This window comes from Globicephala melas, chromosome 5, assembly GCF_963455315.2.
Source record: "Globicephala melas chromosome 5, mGloMel1.2, whole genome shotgun sequence".
In the NCBI taxonomy this organism is placed as follows: domain Eukaryota; kingdom Metazoa; phylum Chordata; class Mammalia; order Artiodactyla; family Delphinidae; genus Globicephala; species Globicephala melas.
In genome coordinates this window covers 105370732-105394604 of record NC_083318.1, presented here as the reverse complement: position 1 = coordinate 105394604, position 23873 = coordinate 105370732, and the positions used below count along the sequence as shown (strand labels likewise).

The following is a 23873-nucleotide window of genomic DNA, read 5'->3' as shown; positions in this document are numbered from 1 at the left end:
AATTTACAGTAGTTTAGAAATAAATTTTGAAATAATTGAAAACTCCACTAAGCCACATAGAATGCTGGTACTGGATTTCCTAAAGTGGAATTTAAAAAATTAAATATCTTTGACTCATAAATGTACAAACACTATGGTTCTGATAAAAAAGATAAAAAACTCTCTAAAATGTAAAAAAACAGAATATAATTCAAAAATTAAGTAAATCTATTATATAGCACCTGCTTATAATTCAAGAAGTACAAACAATATTGTCAAGTTGTGATAATCATTTGTGCATTTTCTTCAATAAGTGTGGCTGTCCCAGGCTACATGATCACTATTTCAGAAAATTTCATCAATTTTCCTGGTCATTTGTTGATTCATGCGAAGATATATAAAAAAACTTTAATATTAAAAGAACTAAAGGAAAATTAGCAAGGGAAAGATGGTACTACTAAGTTAAATACATAGTCTGTCCATTTACTCAGAAAGCTATGTGGATGAGAAAAGAGAAGTTGAGTCATGGCATTACCCCTTGTTAATTATGTCATACAAGCAAGTCTCAAAACCTTCAACTTCAGTTTTCTCTTCTGTAAAGTGGCTATCTTATTAATATGTACTTCATAAAGTTGTTTTGTAGGAGTCAAGTATTGTGATGCCCAAAGTTCTCTTTTTAACCCTTAGATACCTCTGACACAGGTAGGAAGACTGTGCGCTTAATTGTTAGAATATATCTTTGAGCTACAAAATGCAGTCTTATTTAAGAGAAAAAAGGCATAAAGAAATATACAAAGCCAAATTATTATCACTCTCCTAATCAAAATTACTCTAAAATGAAACATAATTCATAAGTTAAACTTCTATCTCTCTAGGCAGATGTCATGATCTTATATGTACAAAATTATAAAGATTCCACAGACAAAAAAAAATACTGTTAGAGGTAATAAAAAATACTCAACAAAATTACAGAATACAAAATCAACTCACAAAATCAGTTGCATAAACTAACAACAAACAACATGAAAAGGAAATTAAGAAAACAACCCCATTTATAAGAACACCAAAAAGAATAAAATATTTAGGAATACGCTTAACCAATAAGTCAAAAGATATGTAAGGTGAAAACTACAAAACATTGCTGAAAGAAATTTAAAGAGACAAAGAAATGTGTTCATGGATTGGAAGACTTAATATTGTTAAAATGTTATCCTTACTACCCAAAGCAATCTACAGATTAAGTGCACTCCCTATCGAATTCCCAGTGGCATTTTTTGCAGAAATGGGGAGAAGTGTCTTAAAATTCACATAGAACCACAAACCCTAAATAGCCAAAACAACCTTGAGAAAAAAGAACAAAGCTGGAAGCCTCACACTTCTTGACTTCAAAACATATTACAAATCTACAGTAATTAAGAATATGGTACTGGCATAAGAGAGACTTATAGACCAATGGGACAGAATAAAGAGCCAAAAATAAACCCACACCTAAACAGTAAAATGGGATCTTCAGCAAGGGTGCCAAGACTATACAACATGGAAAGGATAGCCTCTTGCATAAATGGTGTTGGGGAAATTAGATATACACATACAAAAGAATGAAATTGGACCCTTTTCTTTCGTTATACACAAAAATCAACTCAAAGTGGATTAAAGAGTTAAAAGGAAGACCCAAAATTGTAAAATTCCTAGAAGAAAAAACATATGTGAAAAGTTCCATAACTGTGATCTTGGCAATGATTGCTCAGATATTGGCACTAAAAGTACAGGCTTTAAAAGCAAAAATAGACAAGGGGGACTACATCAAACTAAAAAGCTTCTGTGCAGTGAAGGAAACAATCAATAGAGTGAAAAGCAATCTTCGGAATGGAAGAAAACATATGCAAATCATGCATCTCATAAGGGGTTACTATCCAAAATATATAAGGAACTCTTACAACTCAATAGCGAAAAAACAAACAAAGAACAACAGACCCCAAATAACCAAATTTTAAAATGGGCAAAGGACTTGAATAGACAGTTCAAAGAAGACATACAAATGACCAATAGATACATGAAAAAAATGCTCAACATCACTAATCATCAGGGGAATGCAAATCAAAACCACAATGAGATATCACCTCACACCTGTTAAGATGGCCATTATCAAAAAACAGGAAATAACAAGTGCTGGTGAGGACGTGGAGAAATTGGAACCACTTTAACTGTTGGTAGGAAATTAAAATGGTGCAGTCACTGTGGAAAACAGTATGAGTTTCCTCAGCTATTATAAATAGAACTACCAAATTATCCAGCAATTCTACTTCTGGATATTGATGCAAAAGAACTGAAAACAGAATCTTGAAGAAATACATACACTCACATATTCACTGAAGCATTATTCAGAGTAGCCGAGAGATAGATACAAACTAAATGTCCATCACTGGATGAATGAATAAAGAAAATGTGGTATATACATACAATGGAATATTATTCAGCCTTAAAACAGAAAGAAATCTGTCATGTGCTAACAACATGGATAAACCCTGAGGACACTATTCTAAGTGCAATAAGCCAGTCACACACAGAAGGACAAATACTGCAGGTTTCTAAAGTAGTTAGACTCAAAGAGGTGGAAAGTAAAATGGTGGTTGCCAGAGTTTGGGAGGACAGGAACAGGGAGATGCTGTTCAATAGGTATAGAGTTTCAGTTTCAGTCATGCAAGCTGGAAAAGTTCTAGAGATCTGCTGTAAAGCAATGTGTATATAGTTAACAGGACTGTATTGTGCAATTAGAAATCTGTTAATAGGACAGGTCTAATGTTATGTGTGCTTCACCAAAGTTAAAAAATAGCTAATAATAAAAAGTTCTTTATTCTATGATCCATCTCACTTTTGCATCACATGATTCTAGTGTAACTTACCTCTTCCAAGACAGAAAATTGTGTTTGAATTGTATAAATGCTACTTTGATTGTGTGTGGCTGAGAAATTATTACAAATTCTTGTGTTATTAACAATATGGTTAAATATACTGCTGATTGTATTTACATCTACAGATATTTTCCCAAGCAAATGTCTGCAACATCCACCATATATCAAAGATTGAGAATCCTTTTTCCATTTTTTTATAAGAACACATTTATAATGTTACTAACTCTAAATAAAACAGACTATAATGTATTATATAAATCTCTTCCCCCAAAATCTTGATAAACTCTAGAGTAGGGGAAGAAATAAAACTATATCTAATCAACTTAGCACTACCTAATTAACTTTTTCATACATCCATGGCTCCCTTAAACTTTTTTTTTTTTTTTTTTTTTTTTTGCGGTACGCGGGCCTCTCACTGTTGTGGCCTCTCCCGTTGCAGAGCACAGGCTCCGGACGCGCAGGCTCAGCGGCCATGGCTCACGGGCGCAGCCGCTCCGCGGCATGTGAGATCTTCCTGGACCAGGGCACGAACCCGTGTCCCCTGCATCGGCAGGCGGACTCTCAACCACTGCACCAGCAGGGAAGCCCTCTCTTAAACTTTTATATGTAATAAATAAAATTTAGATTTAAAATTATTTTAAGATAAGGAATGTTAAAAGAAATCCCAAGTCATCTGAGCCATAATGGTGAGATTAATTACTGAAATATTTTAAAATCTATTTCAATAGTAACTCCCTAGCCAAGTTTGAATCATCTTTGAAGATGAAGCACAAATACCAACTCCAAGAAGCCTTCCTCATTCCAGGGTGCAGCTCAGTTTAGGCACCCCTCTCAGAACTGCTTTAGGCACCCCTCTCAGAACTGCTTTAGCATCCTTTACTGATGAGATTTACTTCCTCAACAAGTAATATTGTCTGTATAATCCCACAGATAATTGGCTATTTGTGTGTATAATCTGTGCTTCCTTCTCTGTGGCTATAATATCTGGTGCAGTACTTTTCCCATATTAAAGCAACTATTTCATTCATACAACAACTACTTATTGAGCACCTAACTTATATCTGATTCAGAATACCCTGAGGAAAAAGCCTAACTCCAATCCTAAAGATTATACTCTAATTATACTCTAATGTGGGAAATGACAAGTAAATTGATGATTATAGGAGTAAGACATAAGGCCAGAATCAAATAAAGTATTTAGCAACATGGGATTCCTGGGAGACGAGTGGGTTTTTAAGTAGGAGGTTACAAAGGAGCCAAATTCTGAATATGAGTTAGGATTTAGCCAGGAGGCAGTTAAGAGTTTTCTGGCTGGAGGAAGAAGCAAGAGGCAAGCTTACTGTAGTGTCAGGGGCTGAATGAAGTAGAGGTGAGAAACTAGGTTGTAAGGGAAATACCTAGAGAAGAGCCTGGGGGAAGAGACAGGGGAAAATCTTGAAGGAGACATTGAGAAGGAAATCAGCCTTTATCCTAAAATAAGCAGAATAAAATTTACATATTGAAAAGTCACTTGAACAGCAGTGTGGCCAGAGAACTAAAGAGATGTAAGGATGGAGGGAAGAGCTTACTTAGGAAGCATTGAAGCAATCCAGACAAAAGATGAGGATCCCTAGGATAGGGGATTCACTTCAAGAACGTGAGATCGATACCAAGAAGGCAGCAGGACTGACTAGTTGTGGGAAGTGAGGCAAAAGGAGGAAGTAAGTAAGGATGCCCTCCAGGTTGTGGTTTGGGAAGATCTATGTGTGGTACCATCAACTGAACTAAGGAATGTTTTATGGGAGAAGAATAAATGGGTCCATGAACAAGTGGGAAAATAGCTAATTTCTTTTTGCTTGTTGGCAATATATTTTAGCCAAGAATTGTACATAAGCACACATATCAAGAGTATTCTGGCTGGAATCTCAGAGCATTATATAAGGAATTAAAGAGATTAATATTTTAGGTAACTAAAAAGAACCTCATATTAATTAAAAAATAAATTTAATGTACGAGTGTTTAGAAAGTTTCTAGTATTCGAATTCCATGAACACTGAAACTGGTCTTCCATCCCTACAACCACACAGATGTGCATCCATAGACGTGGATATACTGTATGTTTAACAACACTTTTAAATTTGTAAACATAGATTTGTATGTGGGTTCATGTGTGACTACACATACACTTTTATATAATAATGAACATTCTAATCCTCAGAAGCTCCTTTATTTTTAGATATTAATTTACTTTCTTTTTTCCTAGTTTTATTATGTTACTTGACATTTAATTAAAGAAGATTTACTGAGAGAATATTATGTTTGACAGTTGACATAAGTATGAAGTAGTTATAAGCCAAAAGTTCATGGGACCACAGAAAAACTATATCAAGAGAAAATGCAAATAAAGACAAGAGACTGTATTAGAAGAAGAGTTCAGCTTCAGGAGTTTAGAAATTAAAAAAGAAAGTAATCCTAAAATTAGATCCAAGTAGAGAAGAATACATTTAGAAAATGAGAGTCACAAGAAAAAGAAGGCCCCCCCAAAAGAGAGAGAACAAGAGAACAAATGAATCATTTATGAAGAGAAGAAGATGCACCACCACTCACACACCCCAGAGAGGATCTCTTTCACAAGCAGATTGCTGATTACCGGGATAAAGGGAAGACAAGACCATTCTCTGCCCCATGAAGACATTTCTATATGTTAATGAGCAAATATTACACTTGTTAATGAATCAGCTAGCCCTCTCTTGTACTCTACAAAGAAAGTTTCCTGGACTGGGACCAATAATCACAGTAAACTTAGTTAATATAACTTCCCAATAATTAAATATATATATAAATAAAATTTAAGCAAAGCCTATGCAAAACTTCAGTGATTAATATACCCATCTTATCTCTGAATGTCTGCACAAATTATCAGAATAGCAGCCAGTTAAAACTTTATTAGTGGGATTCCCTGGTGGCGCAGTGGTTGAGAGTCCGCCTGCCGATGCAGAGGACGTGGGTTCGTGCCCCGGTCTGGGAAGATCCCACATGCCGCAGAGCGGCTGGGCCCGTGAGCCATGGCCACTGAGCCTGTGTGTCCCGAGCCTGTGCTCCGCAATAGGAGAGGCCACAAGAGTGGCCTGTGTACCAAAAAAAAAAAAAAAAACACTTTATTAGTTATTTTACCACTTGTGATCTTAGTATCTGGAACAAAAAGCGAATTCCATAGGTATTAGTTTCCATAAACAAAAAAATTTGGGAAAAGCTGTGTTAAGCATGTATCTTTTATTGTTTGTGTGTGTGTCGTACATGGGCCTCTCACTGCTGTGGCCTCTCCCGTTGCAGAGCACAGACTCTGGACTTGCAGGCCCAGTGGCCATGGCTCACGTGACCAGCCGCTCCGCGGCATGGGGGATTCTCCCGGAACAGGACACGAACCCTTGTCCCCTGCATCGGCAGGCAGACTCTCAACCACTGTGCCACCAGGGAAGCCCAAGCATGTATCTTTGATATAAGCTATTTCAAGAATTTTGAGTATATAGCAGGTGCATAGAGTAATAAGTATTTCCAGTTTGGAAGCAGAATCTTTTCTTTCTTGGACCAGTAAGGCATTAGTGTTTTCTTGGTACATTGTTATTAAGACCTTCCTTTAAGTGGTTGACAGTCCGCCTGCCGATGCAGGGGACACGGGTTCGTGTCCCGGTCCGGGAAGATCCCACGTGCCACAGAGTCTGGGCCCGTGAGCAATGGCCGCTGAGCCTGCGCATCCAGAGCCTGTGCTCCGCAACGGGAGAGGCCACAACAGTGAGAGGCCCGCGTACCGAAAAAAAAAAAAAAAAATTGTGGCTTATTCATCTGTAAGAGCACTATCAGACACAATTATGCTTCTGAGTTTGGGTGGTGCAATACCTGGACATCTGTACAGCTTTCTTGCCTGTGCAATATCTCCTTTGCTTAAACGGGTTCGCTGACCAATTGCTGGACGTATGCCATTATCATCACGTGAGGGGAGAATGGTATCCAGAAACATCCCCCTGAAAAAAGTCAGAAGCAAGTCACACATAAGTCACCACATTAAAACACATATATTCCTTACAAATATGTTTTTTTTTCAAACTCAAACCAATCAAAGGAGAAATATATCAGTGTTAAGATTTAAAGAGTGTGTCAGACCTTCAAAACACTTTCATCAAAGTAGAAGAAAATTGTGTGTTAAATGTGTATGGCTAATATAAAGTCAGTGATGGCATTCACTTTTTCCTTAAAAATGTATATAATTTGTTTTTTAAAATCTAAAATTCTATATAGTCCCTATCAAGTACACTATGGTTCTTGTTTTGGTAGCTCAAGATCTAAAAACACTTAAATTACCAAGTTGTCAAACAATTCTTCCTCATAGAGATCTATTTTCTTAAGAACAGCTTATAATAAATATTTTTTAGATTACTAAACTTGTAAAAGTCAAACAAAACAAGTATGTTAATATTTTTAAATTAAACTACTAATTTAACCTAAGTATTTTTTGAAGTCAAATTATCACAGTATATGTTACAAGAACAAGGAAAAACAAAGAGTGTCAAATTTTAGTAAGTTTAAAGCAAAATAATTTTGTCACACACACATAAATACAAACACACACATATACTATACACTATATGTGTAAAAACTTCATGGTAAAATTTATAAGCAAAAAAAAAAAAAAAAAAACAACTAAGCAATGCACTAATAATGCTAAGCTACAGATACTGAGCTTTTTCACACCCAAGGTTGTGATACAAACTTGCTGTGCATGACTAAAAATTGTGAATATAGTAAACTAAAGATACAGTCTAATTTTGCAAGGAATATTAACATTTGTAGCTCTAAAGAAAGTAACTGAGCTTAAAAGTTAAATGGATTGAGAGACTATTCTAAATGGTGAGGAAATATTGTATAAAAAGAGACACTTTTTATAAAAGTATTTTAAATTAAGAAATATAATTATTAAACAAACAAACAAACTTTGAAACCGGGATGAATCACAGCTTCTTTACAAAAATTTTAAATGAAAAATTGTATTTAAACTGCAGGTTACAAGAACAATATTTTAGCTCTACTTTTTCTTCCTTTAAGAAATATTTACTGGGAATTCCCTGGTGGTCTAGTGGTTAGGACTCCACGCTTCTACTGCAGGGGGTAGGGGTTTGATCCTTGGTCAGGGAACTAAGATCCTGCATGCCGTGTGGCGTGGCCAAAAAAAAAAAAAAAAAAAAAATTTACTGAGCATTGTTATAGACCTATAGACCTGGATTTATAGCAGTAAATAAAAGAAACAAAAATTCCTCCCCTTAAGATTCTCACATTCTAATGGAGGGAGAAAGACTTTAACAAAGATTGTTAACTGAGATAGTGACAGATACTTTGGAGAAAAATAAGGAAGAGAAGATGGATATTGATTATCCACTGATGGGATAGCTTTTAAAAAGAGTGATCAAAGAAAAGCTCACTTGGAAGTCGACATTTTAGCCAAACATCAAGGAAGTGAAGGCAAGGTAAATGTGGTTAACTGGGAGTAGAGAGTCACAGACAGAAAGAACTTTAAGAAATACAGCAACCCTGAGATGGGAGGATGCTTTGTTTGAGTGTCAAAGTTTAACTTTTAACCTGAGGAAAACTCTTAATATGTGGATGATGGTAAACAGAGGTGTGACATGATCTATAAGTAACTTATGACTTATCTCCCTAGCTTCTAGGTAGGAGTGGTGATCTTTAGATAAAACCCAGATAACTCAAATAGATACTGGAAATCTTTTAAAACAAAATCTAAGTCTCTACAAAACTCAATATGTATACTACCTGAGATGAAGGTAGGGAGGGGGAACTAATCATCAAAAGTGAGAGCTTGCACACACTTAATAAAATACAACTCCAGCTAGGCCAGTGCAACTGAAGGGGATGTTGAGCTATAGGGTAGCACCGAGAAAAGTTATTCTTCAACTTTGCTGCACAAATCAACAGATACATTAAGTAGGTAAGTCCAAATTAGTGAAGTGTTACAACTTCTGCAGTACTTCAGTACTAATGGAGTATTCATTATTTTCTATTCCTATTTGGAAAAAAAACCCCATAGTTTTTGAAAAATTTTGTTTTTTCCAGTTTTCAAAAAAAAATGATTCAATTTTAAAAGGTCAAGGACATCTTGTAGAAGATATATTCAAACTCAGGGGATAGAATGATGAATTTTGGCTCATTTAATCTACGGAGGTAATCTGCCTTCCATTTGTATGGGTGTCAGTCACCCATTCTTTTGATCTTTCTTCGTGGTCAGAAAGTTAACAATTCTCTCCTTCCACAACCAGGCCATTAAGCAATGTAGGCTCTTCCTGAACATTCTTTCAGACAGAACATAGATGGGGTCACTTACTAATCTTCATTTGTTTTACCTACATTAGAAGAGTGAATTAACTGTGCTTTTCATAAAACTTCATAAAATTTTACAATTCTCTTATTAGAAATGGGCAGTTCCAGTTTGCAAGCATGTACATTACAAATTATCTATGCATATAAAGCCCCCTATATGCAGCCCTGTTCTTCCCACAGTAAGTACCTATATCTGCTCATGGGAAATACTGATGAAAACAACTAAAACTTTTATAGACTATCTGGGTTCAGAATAGAAGAAATTATAAAACTTCAAATACATTAACAACATGAAGGGCAAAAGCCACATGTTCATCTAATTGATGCAGAAAAAGCATTTGACAAAATTCAACACACTTTCATGATAAAAGCACTCAACAAACTAGTAATAGAAGGGAACTATCTCAACATAAAAGGTCATATATGAAAAACCTACAGATAACATCAAGCTCAATGAAAAACTGAAAACTTTTCATCTAAGATCGGGAAGATGGCAAGGATGTTTGCTCTCACCATTTTTATTCACATAGTATTGAAAGTCCTAGTCAGAGAAATTAGGCAAGACAAAGAGTCAAAAGGTATACATGTTGAAAAGAAAGAAGTAAAGTGATCTCTGTTTGCAGATAACACAATCTTATATGTATAAAATCCTAGTGAGTCCACCCAAAAACTATCAGAACTGATAAATGAATTCAGCAAAGTTGCAGGATACAAAATCAACACTCAAAAATCAGTTGCATTTCTATACAATAACAGTGAACAACCTGAAAAGGAAATTAAGAAAACAATTCCATTTAAAATAGCATCAAAAAGAATAAAATACTTGGGAATAAATTTAACCAAGGAAGCAAAAGACTTACACACTGAAAATTACAAAACATCACTGAAAGAAATTAAAGAAGACACAAACAAATGGAAAAATATTCTATATTTATGGATCAGATGACTTTATTTGTTAAGATGTTCACATTACTCAAAACAATCAACATAATCCCTATCAAAACCAAAATGGCATTTATTGTGGAAATAGAAAAAAATAACAGTTCTAAAATTCATATGTACTCTCTTAGGACCTTGAATAGCCAAACATATTTTGAAAAAAAAGAACAAAGGTGAAGGACTCATGCTTTCAGATTTCAAAACATATTACAAACCTTAAGTAACTAAAACAGTGTGATATTGGCATAAAGACAGACCTATAGAACAATGGAATTGAACAGGAATAAAATACACCCTAGTGTATATAATGACCTTTAACAATGGTGTTAAAGGTATTGACTCAATGGGGAAAATATAATCTTTACAACAAATGATGTTGGGAAAACTGGATATCCGTGTGCAAAAGAACAAAGTTAGACCCTTATCAAAGCCATATATAAAAATAACTCAAAGGAGATTAAAGACCTGAACATAAGATCCCAAATTATAAAACTCTTAGGAGAAAACATAGGGGAAAAGCTTCATGACATTGAATATGGCAATGATTTCTTGGATATGACACCAAAAGCATAGGCAACAAAAGCAAAAACAGGTAAGTGGGACTAGGCTTTTAATTAAAAATCTTGTGCACAGCAAAGGAAACAATCAAGTGAAAAGGAAAGAAAATATTTGTAAGATATATATATCTGATAAGAGACCAGAATATACAAAGAAATTCTACAGTTCAACAATAGAAAAATGGAGTAATCTGATTTAAAAATATGCAGAAGATTTGAATGGAGATTTTTTCATTTTTTTCTAATATTTATTGGAGTATAGTTGCTTTACAATGTTGTGTTAGTTTCTACTGTACAGTAAAGTGAATCAACTATACATATACATACATCCCCTCTTTTTTGGATTTCCTTCCCATTTAGGTCACCGCAGAGCACTGAGTAGAGTTCCCTGTGCTACACAGTAGGTTCTCATTTGTTATCTACTTTATACATAGTATCAATAGTGTATATATGTCAATCCTCATCTTCCAATTCATCATACCCTCCTCCTTCTCCCTTGGTATCTATATGTTTGTTCTCTACATCTGTGTATCTATTTCTGCTTCGCAAATAAGATCATCTACACCATTTTTTTAAGATTCCATGTATATGCGTTAATATACAATATTTGTTTTTCTCTTTCTGACTTACCTCACTCTGTATGACAGTCTCTAGGTCCATCAACATCTCTACATATGACCCAATTTCTTTCCTTTTTATGGTTGAGTAATATTCCATTGTATATATGTATCACATCTTCTTTATCCATTCCTCTGTTGATGGACATTTAGGTTACTTCCATGTCCTGTCTACTGTAAATAGTGCTGCAATGAACACTGGGGTGCATGTGCCTTTTTGAATTATGATTTTCTCTGAGTATATGCCCAGTAGTGGGATTGCTGGGTCATATGGTAGTTCTACTTTTAGTTTTTTAAGGAACCTCATACTGTTCTCCATAGTGGTTGTATCAATTTTCATTCCCAGCAACAGTGCAAGAGGGTTCCAATTTCTCCACACGCTCTCCAGCATTTATTGTTTGTAGATTTAAAAAATAAATAAATTTATTTGTTTTATTTTATTTATTTTATGTCTGGCTGCATTGGGTGTTCGTTGCTGCATGTGGGCTTTTCTCTGGTTGCTGCGAGTGGGGGCTACTCTTCATTGTGGTGCACAGGCTTCTCATTGTGGTGGCTTCTCTTGTTGGGAGCATGGGCTCTAGGTGTGTGGGCTTCAGTAGTTGTGGCACACGGGCTCAGTAGTTGTGGCTCATGGGCTCTAGAGTGCAGCCTCAGTAGTTGTGGTGCACGGGCTTGGCTGCTCTGTGGCATGTGGGATCTTCCCGGACCAGGGCTCGAATCCATGTCTCCTGCATTGGTAGGCGGATCCTTAACTACTGAGCCACCAGGGAAGCCCTGTTTGTAGATTTTTTGACGATGGCCATTCTGACCGGTGTGAGGTGATACCTCATTGTAGTTTTGATTTGCATTTCTCTAGTAATTGGTGACATTGATGACCAAGCATATAAAAATATGCTCAACATCACTAATTATCAGAGAAATGCAAATCAAAACCATAATGAGACATCACATCATACCCATTAGGATGGCTACTATCAAAAAATTAAAAAACAAAACAGAAAAGAACACATGTTGTGAGGATATGGAGAAATTGGACTTATGCACTGTTGATGGGATTGTGAAATAGTGCAGCATCTAAGAAAAAAATTATGGAGGTTCTTCAAAAAATTAAACATATAGTTCAGCAATCCCACTTACTTCTGTGTATATATCCAAAAGAATGGAAAACAGGATCTGGAAGAGATATTTGCATACCCATGTTCATGGCAGCACTATTCACAGTAGCCAAGAGGAGAAAGCAACTCAGATGTCCATCAACAAATGAATGAATAAACAAAATGTGGTATATGCATCCAATGGACTATTATTCAGCCTTAAAAAGGAAGGAAATTCTGTTACATGCTACAACATAGATGAACCTAAAGAATTTTATGCTAGGTGAAATAAACCAGTCACAAAAAGACAAATACTGTGTGATTCTCCTTGGTATCTAAAGTAGCCAAATTCATAGACACAGAAAGTGGAAAGGTGGTCCAGAGGCTGGCAGTGGGGTGGGGGGAGAGAGGAGAGTTTTTGTTTAATGGGTATAGGGTTTCAGTTTTTCAAGATGAAAAGTTTCCGGACATCTGTTTCACAACAATGTGAATGTACTTAATACTACTAAACTGTACACTTAAAATTAGATAATACAGTAAATTTGATATTGAGGTTTCTTTACCACCAATAATAAAAAAAATCAAATACTTTGGAGGTGGTGGCTGAGAGCTGTGTGAAATGTTTCCTCTCATGAAATTCAGAAAAAAAAATAATGTGAATTGGATCAATTCTTCTAACAGGTAGATACAGTTACTTTCACTATAGGAATATAAGTTTATTTGGGAAAAGTGAATAGGTAAATTTTGAAACAATAAGAGAAAATAATATTTCAAGGCTAGTTGTCATGCAACTCCAAAGTTAGGTGTAGTGGGTGATAAATTGCAAGAACCTCGTGGTTTATGGAAAAGCAACAATTTAAAGACATGAAAGGAGTACAGAATAAGGGAAAATGTATGTTTCAAACTTTGGTATAGGTTCATTGTCTACCAGGGACAGAAATAATAAATTACCTTTTCCATTCTCCAGTACCTGCTCTATTCCAAAGAATCTAAACTCAGTTTATTTCTAACTAATATAACTCAACAGTATAAGAGAAGCACTTTGGCTAAACTGGTACCCCAATCCTCATTTTTCACATGTTTCTAAATAAAACTCAATTCCAAGCATGAAAACAAAGCTTTACAATTCTTTAAGATTAATTTCAGGCCAAGTTTATGGATGTATTTCTGCTAAAACTTCAATTCAATTCAAAAAACAATAAGTATTTGGGTAGTCATTATATTTGAACGATTATATACTTCAGAATAAAATGATTTTTAAAATACAGTTAACACTGAATTATGTTAATAATAAAGTTTGGTTGTAAAGAAGCATAATTTAAATATTTATCCAAGTGTTAAGAATTTGTTTACACCCTTCTCTACTTATTACCACACATTTTTTTTAAAAACAGGGAATTAACTTGAATTTACTGTCTTCTTCCTGACCCTTCCTTTAAACATAGACATTAATGAATTGTGAAATGGGCATGGTGATCAGAAAAGAATGAGTGGAATGGACATGACTGTAAAATGGGTATAAAATGGGAAAAAGATATGACTTCAGCGGTTTTAACAGTTTCAGATTCCTTACCTGGAAACCATTGCCTTGATGACATCTTGTTTAGAGTGAAATAGATCAAAACCCAAATTTATTACACTCTTAAAAATTAGCATTCAGTCACTAATGAAATAATTTTAAGGTTAATAACTGGAAAGTATACGAAGTAAAATATCTTCCTAAAATGTTCTCTGAGAATTATTTTACTATAGCATATTTCAAGTGAAATTAGTACTTGAGCAACAGAAAGTACACAATAAAAACACAAGTCACATGAGAGTATAACATTCCAACTCAACAACTGAGCTTGCTATTTGACTTGAAATGCCTAATTTTCATTAATAGTGCTTTGCCAATTTAACACGCAGATTGGTTTGGTAATCATTTTAATTGAACTTTTTTAAGATTTAAGAATATTAAATAATTCGAAAAATTTTAATTTTTACTTAGAATCTATTTATTTGATAGGAAATGTGAAAATGTGTTTTTAAAATCTCAAATGCCTGTTGTTGGTTATAAACACCAATCAAGTATATTTTGTACTTTATGACAGCGGTATTTGAAAGTGGTTCTAGTTCTAATGTTAAGCCTAGTTTTGTGAGGAGCCACACAGAGGAAAGGAATTAAAAGTCAAAAGGTATAACCTGAGACTCCAACCTTGAGAAGGTGTTCCTGGCATAGTGCATGATACTGTCAAAATCATATCTTTCTCCAAGCGAGTTCACTTCTCCAGGCTCCATCTTCAGAAAATTGTACTCTTGACCTAAGAATTAGGCACAGAAAGCACTTCAGAAGCCTCTTAACAGACAGAAAAGAGAACAGAAGAGCCCTTCCTGCCTCTATCTGCTCTCTACCAAATGCCGATCGCTGATCTTCACGACGTTGTATTTACACACTAACACTCAGGTACTCGCAAAAGGGTACATCCAGTGCCAATGCTTGCACTTGAATATCATCCTGAAAGAGTAATATTGAATTTAATTAATAAGTTAATTTTGGCAAAAAGGTAGATTACCAAAAGCATTCTTTGGATTTGTTTTCTTTGTATACTCTTTTACCGTCTCTAAATATTTGTTTCTTTAAAACTACTGGGTTTTTTTTTTAACAATATTGTGATTATAAAAAGTTACATTTTTACTTATTAAGTCTCCCACCTCTCTCTTATGACTATATTTGCCAAGACCAAAAAAAAAAGCAACTTCCTATTTGTGTTAGATTCTATGAAACACTGGAAAAAATATAAAAACTGTATTTGTATGTACACAGAACATTGCAGGCGTTTGCTATGTGACTTTGTCACTAAAGATAAAACCACAGCAACTGAAACAAGATTCTCTTTGATGAAAATGAGGCTCTATTTGGAGGGCTTTTTTGGTCAAGAGAATATGTTTCAGAACATACTTTTTCATTTTTTACTTTTCACGACTGCTTTTTTAACTTCTAGACATCTTCATGTTAATAGATTTCTCAACTGCCTGTTTGTATCTGTATTGTAATATTATTTCTTGAAATTTGAAAATAACATAGTGTTAAATGTGTAGATCTACATCAATGGTTCCAGAGGCAGAGTATTTCCCCAGAGTTTAGGTTTCAGTGATTCATTTTTCACAATTTCAGCAGCCAAAGATGGCTGCTTTTATAGCTCATTTTGAAGCATCAAAGTGTAAAGTTGAGTTATTAGGCTTCCAAATTCAAGGCTGGAGTTTAAAAAAGAACTATTATTGTACAACACTTATGTAACTATTTTAATTTTATTCCAACTGCTGTATTACTACTGAATATAAAAATATTACATTAAAAATTTCCCAAAAAGCAATAAAAAAACTGAGTGATGCCACAGAGTATAATATCTTTCCTACATGTGATAAGGAAGTCTGATATACTCACTTGAGCATTAAAGATAAAACAATCAGCGTGAAGTTACAGAACCCAAGTCCCAGAGTAAAGTGTTTCAATCCACCTTACAATGAATTCACACAATGAATAGTTTTCAATGAACTAAGCACACCATATAGTAAAATACACGTTCCACAAATCTCTGGTTTATCTGTCTGTATTACAACTATTCTGGGGAAATACCCTGCATTATCTTCAACCTTTGATAGAAGTAACTGCTAAAAACTCTCTTCTTCATTAAACATGGTAAGTATATTTTAGTACAACCAATTCTAAGGTGAGATTTTTATAAAGCTGTGGGGCTGATTTTTTAATATTAATCTATAATCCACTGGAGATTTCAAATTTCAAGCACAATATGTGAGTATACTCTCTAATTAAAGCAAAATGTTTCATAAAAATTTCTGAAAGTGGAACATGAAGCAACTTCAGTAATACATTTTGATGTATATAACTGAGCAGTTACCATGTACGTGACATAGTGTTTTGTGCTAGTTAAAAAGAACACAGCCATACTTGGTCCAAATAAAGAAAAGCAGACATTTCATAACAGAAGAGAAGAGGATCAGAGATACAGAGCACCAGTGGAACTCACCCTAAACAATTTTTTAAAAAATGACAACCTCCTTCTTGAAGGCATGTTCTAAAGTGGATTAAAGTAATCCAATCTTTGTACCAAATTGGCTCCTATCATAGTCACTAATTTTGCATATAAACGCAGCTGAAGTCCACACTTATTAGATGTTGCCTTAGAATAACACTTGATCTAAAATTTCTGAGCCAAAGTAAGTCACAAATTTGCTGAAGATTATTCTCCAATATGAATTTTTCATACTAGAATTACCTTGCTATAGTATGGTCAGCCTTCAGTATCTGCAGGGGACTGGTTCCAGCAAGCCCTTGGATACCAAAATCTGTGGATGTTTAAGTCCCTTATATAAAATGGTTTAGTACAATGAATAAGAAATTTCGATTCAGAGGTTGGTTGAATCCACGGATACAAAACCCTATGAATATGGAGGGCCAACTGTCCATACATACAAATGACTGCAAGTGAGTGAGAAAAGTGAGAATAATCATATGTTGAGAATATCGTTGAATCCAAACAAGGTATGACAAAATGTGCATGGAGTTCCAAATACTCAGGACATCTCATGCAATAAATTGTTGTTTTCTATTAGATTGAATGTTGACTCAAAATATGAGTCAACATTATGAGTCATATTGACTCAAAAATATGAAAAGCCATAAATTGTTTAGCACTGTGTTAAGTATTATACATTTACATACTATTTATACATTTCTGCTTGTTTTAGCTACATAAATTTATGTTGAACCAGAGTCCTATTTTTAAGAGCAAGAATCATTCTTGGAAGTTACTTCCTTTATAAGTTATTTTGTCCACATAATAGAGGAAACTTAGTAACTGTGGTTGATAGAAAACTTTTCATTTAGTTGGTAGTTGGAGTAATTTTCAGAAATATTTTCTCTTTGTCTCCCAATGATATAAAGTATAAGATGAATCTTGATAGCTGGTCAGGCATTAGAGTCTTCTATATTGGGAGTATAGATGTCATTTACTTCTCTTTCAACACTACAGATTACTTATTTATTCTTGAAGTGATCTCTTCCCTGTAACATCACATTCATTGATTTTTCTCCTACTTCTTAGACCAAACTTTCTTAATCTTTTGAGAGATATTCTACAAAATGTTGCTTAAATATTGGTGTTCCCCATATTCTACCCACAATCTTACTTTCTTCTTCCTCCAATATTTTCCTAGACAGTGAAATCCACTAACAAATTTCTATCTCTAGATATCTTAAAGTCTAGACTCACCTTTCCTTTGTCTACTAAATATCTCCACTTGGACCATCTAAAGGCTTCTCAAACTCAAGGATATGCTAAATGAAATTATTTGTCTTTCTTCCTCTTAAAAATATGTTGCTTTATCCATATTTCTTAGTTCATTTGATGGTGCCACCATTCACCCTGTTGCCTAAAAATAAAATCTTGAAGATTTGCTTTCACATGATGTCTCTCTTAAAATATTTTTGAAAGATTATTCCTCTCCTCCTTCTTGGCCTACACCACCCTAACTGAGGACTTAGTCATCTCTTATAAACAATTTATTTAAGTTTCTAATAGGTTTCCCTGATGTCACGTTCATCCTCTCCACCCCCATATCCCCATACTCAGTTAATAGTCCCTACAGCTGAAATAATTCTTTTTTTAAATCTGAACTTGCTCTGCTTTCAATCCCTTGATTATTCTCCAGTAGCTAGAGGATAAAATCTAAATTTCTTAGCTTCAGATAGAAAATCCCTATGATCTAATCTCCCTTGGTAATTACCAACTAGTCTCTCATGTAACTTACCATGCAGCCATTTGGGAAAATAAAAATGATTCAATTATCTGTAATTGTAGCTTTGATCATGATGCTTTTATTTTTTTCCAGTTAGAAATTCCATCACTCTTCTGGGCACTTAGAACCCCTTTACTTCTAAATTTCAGTTCCTTTGTGACGTCTCCCTTGACTCGCAAGGCACATTTTGTCACACCTTGCTTGAACTGGATTGTGTTCTCAATATAACACTATTCTCACTCGCTTGCAATCGTTTGTATACATGGATATACATACACTAAGCTCTGTAATTTTCATGAAGTATCTCCAACATCTAATAGTGCCTCGATAAATAACTGGCAGCAAATATGCTATGAACAAATAAATAGAGCAATGCTGTAAATCACAGGAAATTCTAAGGAATTAAATGTTTGTAACTTAAAACTGGCCATGAATAAGGAAATAAGGACACATTTCTGCTTTGCTTCTGCTTGAAATACACACAACTTTCTAAGACAATTCTAAACAACAGGATTTTTCTTCTGGCAATTGAAATGTACTTATCTTTATGAATTATGAAAGGTAAAACAAATGAAAAACTAAATGAGGTGATTATCACACATCAACTGTTGGAGAAAATTAAATTTTAATTATATATTAACTATTGAACTACTGAAACTATTGAAAACATTCTTAAGAATTTGTCTTTAGTGTAGTTCAGGGGAAATCTCAAGAAAATATTTGGACTATCCTGGAAATGACTCACCTCCCTGGAATTTTCTCCAGAAATTGTCCCTGATATAATATAGATTTGTATGGCAGCAGCACATTTTGTGGCAAACCCTGGACCCTTTTTAAAAGCCAACAACGTAAATTATAGAATTAAGTATAGAAAATACTTTTTAAAAATTTATTAATATTAATTTATGTTTTAATAGCCTACACCCATTCTTGGAAAGCACCGAAGTTTGGATATAAAATAGCTAAATCTTAAGAAAAAAAGCAAGCCTAAAAAATGCATAAGATCATTTGATCTGCAGGAAAAAATTAACAACATAGCAGCTATTTTTAAATCAAGCAAAATGTTGATCTACAATATCAACAAAATCAGTTCACATTTTTTAAGAAGTTAAATAGTACAATACATTTAAAAGATATTTAGTCAACCTTAAACCCAACACATTCTGAAGCCTCTCACCTGGCTGGATGTTTTCTCTTATGATAGTTACATGATTATCTCGATCTGGTCGTGTGTGTTCATGCCAAAAGCCTATCACATGGCCCAATTCATGAACAACAATTCCAAATTTATCACAGTTCTTGCCAATAGAGATAGCCTGAGGTCCATTTCCACGCCGACCTACATAGGAGCAGCATCTGGAATAAAGTAGAAAGTGCAGATGGTGGTGGACAGGGAGATTCTGAGTGAATTACAGTAGGGTGAAACTTTTGTAATGAACTGTAAAGTCCAACACATTCAGAGGCAGAACAGTTTTTCATTAATAAATATTTCATTAATAAAAATTTCTAGTAATCCTGGTAGATTTATGTACAAGTCCCCAAATAATCTATTGAAGTTCCTTTGTACTAATTCATATATTAGAAGATGTGCCTTAAATAATTTTTAGGAGTATTCAGAAGATAAATCAGAAAATAAAATACTTATGATGATGATTAATGGCTATTATACATATAGTTAAACTCAAGACGTCAACTCACATGTATTTCTAATACAATTTTTTATCCTCAAAACCCATTTAGGTAACCACTTTGTCAATATGGTTATCTAACAATAATCCATTATTTCAGTATTAAAAATAAAAACAAAGTTTATTTTTCCTCTTTGAGAAAAACAATTAAGTTTGTGAAAAATGTTGGTTAATTAAAAAAGGAATTACTTTTCCTCTTCATGGGAGAATTTTTTTAAAGAAGAGAACTTTTAAGAGAAGTCAATCAAGGAAAATTAGTTTCAAAAGGTGAATCATCTAGGGTTAATGGTTGACTGGTGAAGGAAAATCAGCAACTGGTAGAATTATGAGACTGTGTCAAATGGTCAGGCAAATGTTTAGTGTGATAGTCCATTTCACCTTCTGAAAGAATCTCTTGGACTTTCAGAATGTGAAGGACGCAAAGCATCTTCCTGCAAATTTTCTTCAATTTATTGAGATTTATACATATTCAGTGATGCTTTTCTACCCAAAATATAGATATTCCATTTATTCATTTTGTGTGTGTGGGCATACATGCATGTGTGTCAGTGTGCATGAGAGAGTGTGCACACACATGCAAGGGTTGACACATACGGACACACTTTAAAATAAGCTTTAAATGGTATAATAATATGGTAACTACAATCATAGTTATAAATAAAATTACACTTAAAACTTCAAAATTTAGGGTTTACATTAAAATAGCTTATCTAAGGGCCACCCCTCTAGACAGCAACAGAGGGCAGTAAATAACTGGTCTTGAATAGATGGGAATCATAATGTGCCGGACACTGAACATCTTTTCTAATTTATTAAGTTAAAAGAGGAAATTGCCCAAAATTAATTGCCCAAAATTTTAAAATGCATTTCACTAATTTCACTTTTCAGAGTAAGCACATTTTTCATTCCAATTATTTCTGTAGGCTTTAAATGCCAGTTAGAAAAAGTAATTCAGCTTATTATTTATGAATCTATTATAAGAGTTAATTAAGTTTAATAAATCAGTAAAAGAAAGAAAAGTGAGGTAACTGGTAGGGAAAAAAATCAGGGAATTGTATTTTTGCTCTCAGGTAGATTTTTTTTTTACCATGACTTTTAAATTTATACATACATAGTTATTTATTACATACTGAAATAGTAAAGTATTAGGTGTAGCAAAACTCAAAATTTGCAAATTTTGGAGAGATTTAAACTGAAATATTTGCTACCATAAAGCAATAGTGATGAAAGTGAAATATCTGAGGATTATACAGCAACTAAATTACCCACACTGAATCATTTTTGCTGGTTATATTCAGAGAAAAAACTATTTTGCAAATCAAAATCCAGGAGATAGTCAAGCAATGTGGTTGATTCTTTTAATCTAAAACACCTTTTATTAGCATAATTTTACCTATAACAATTTCCAATAAATAAGATAGGGTTTCATAATGGAAAGCAAAAATACATTTCACACTGGCTTTTACAATGGCCCTGTGAAGAAAAATGTGGTGGTTTGATTTCTGAAATACTACAGGTCCAGGAATGGAAGAATTCTAGATGCTCAAATGACTAAATAGCTAAATATATGCACATACAATTATGTATGGAATGACAGGTTAATATGCACAGTTTATTTTTAATATGCACAGTTTATAAAAACATGGTTTTAACATGTCTGAGTTTCTTTCTAATTCCATCCAGGTTTGAGGCCATTTTCTTGTACATGGCTTTTGATTTTCTGTTTCAAATTTGAGTGCTGCTTTTAAAGCTTGGCCATTATAAGCCCTACCTGTCCTCTCAAGAAAATATTTTACCAATTTTAGAGAAGCCTCACTAAGCCATAGAGAGTAAGAAGGTAATCCAAAACCCACTATTCCCTACTTTGGCCTCGGATTGGTGGAGCAAAACCTATACACACAAAGAAAGTTGCCTGTAAGCTTTATGCCCTCCCCACAGCAGTCTTTTCTCAGCATAAAGATATGTTTTAAATGTAAACTCAGATTACTCCACTTCTTTACTCAATATTCTCCAATGACAATATTGTGTCAATATTCAAAAGTATTCATTACCCCTCTCTAGGAGATAATTATACATCCCTACCCTACTGTTGCTGGGTTTAGTCGTGTGACTTGCTCTGGACAATGTCATGTGAGCAAAAACTGTGTCATTTCTGGAGAGAATCTTTAAGAGCAAATATGGTTGACCATATTGTTTCTATTCTTTCTGCTACAACTGCAAGGTTCCAAAAAGAGGCTTCTCCATCAGACTGGACACCATAGTGACGACTCTGGAGTGAGCTACAGCTGACCAGTGGCGGATATATAGTAAGAGTAAGGAGTAAGTGTTTGTTGCTCTAGCTCCTGGGATTTGGGAGTTGTTTGTTACCACGTCATAAATTGCCTAAGCTGACTGACACAGTCTCGCTATTTTGCTCAGAGGAAAATCAAATCACTTATTAAAAAAAATTATAAGATCTTACACAATCTTCACACACAAATATCTTATCATATAGATATTGTCTCTTATTATCATCCCTGTCACTCCACTCGAGCCATGAAGTTTCCTTGTTGTGCCCTGAGCATGCAGAAATACTCTTGCCTCAGAGTCTTTTTACTGTCTATTTTCTCTGTCAGAAACTCTGTTTCCCAGATATACATATGGCTTGTTTCCTCCTCTTTCAAGTTCTGTGCAAATGTCCTTCCATCCCACTTACACTACTTTCCTTTTTGTCCTAGAATTTATTGTCTATTAAAACATTTTATATTTCATTTATCTTTGCAGGGTTTTTGCCTCCCCACCTAGAATGTAAGCTTTTGGTGGGCAGAAAGTGTACCTGTTTTGCTCATGCTATAACGCTAGCTCCTAGAATACAGTCTGGCACATAACAGAACTCAATAGTTACAGAGGACATATTGGTGGTTGCCAGAGGTGGGGACTAAGGGTGGGTGAAATGGATCAAAGGGGGTCAAAATGTACAGACTTCCAGTTACACAATAAGCAATTTCTGAGGCTGTAATGTGCAGCATGGTGACTAAAGTTAATACCATATCATATATTTTAAAGTTGCTAAGAGAGTAGATCTCAAAAGTTCTCATCACAAGAAAAAAAAAATGTGTAACTAAGTATGATGATGGATATTAACTAAACTTATTGTGGTGATCACTTCACAATATGTACAAGTCTAAAATCATCATGTTATACACCTAAAACACTATGTTGTATGTCAATTATATCTCAATAAAACTGGAAAAATTTTGAAAAATAAAAAGTCAAACATTTTAATAAATAAATACTTATTGAAAGAACAGATCTCCTAAGTGCAGGACACAGCTAACTCTAGTAATTAACAGCAAGCATCCAAAGAAGTGGTGGAAATGCTCAAGGTGAGGGATTCAACATGCTCTTGCTTCAGCAAGGAGACTCCTCCTTCAGCCTGGCTCTCCACTTTTTCTATTAGTATAATTCTATAAATTCCTTTAAAATACTATTTTTTCTGCTTAAGTTAGCCAGTCTCTGTTGCTTGAGAACAAGAATCCTGGCTAGCACACTTCCTCTGCCTAACTATAACATCCTTGCAGAGAGAAAACAACTTACATTCAATTTTATAGTCCCCAAAGTTAGTATAGTAAGTGGTACAAACTGAGAATTCAATAGGAAAGGATGAATAAGTGACTACTATTACAGTCTGAATAATTAAACTGACAAAAGTTAAATACAATTAAAGCATATGAAACCTAGAAAATAAGTTAACTCTACGTTTGTTTGTTTGATTGTTTTTTAGTAATCATTAAAAATCAGCATATAATAGATGAAGGTAATAAATTCAGTTACATAAATCTCTGACTTACAAAGAATAAAATCAAACAACTTCTATTACTAAATGGTCTCACATTTTGCTGTTTATAATTAATAATCTTGTAAAATAAATAAATGCCAC

The 23873-nt window shown here is 34.2% G+C and overlaps 1 protein-coding gene across 8 annotated transcripts in view; it reads right to left on the bottom strand.

Annotated features, from left to right (window-relative positions):
* TLL1 (tolloid like 1) overlaps nucleotides 1-23873 on the bottom strand; it is a 262444-nt gene that overhangs the window by 119664 nt on the left and 118907 nt on the right. For all 8 annotated transcript variants that reach the window (XM_060299643.2, XM_060299644.2, XM_060299646.2 and 5 more), the window contains 3 exons: nucleotides 19444-19622; nucleotides 14662-14767; nucleotides 6768-6892 (listed from right to left, as the gene is read on the bottom strand). In XM_060299643.2, the coding sequence (XP_060155626.1) occupies nucleotides 6768-6892; nucleotides 14662-14767; nucleotides 19444-19622 (410 nt within the window). The remainder of the gene's footprint in view (nucleotides 1-6767; nucleotides 6893-14661; nucleotides 14768-19443; nucleotides 19623-23873) is intronic.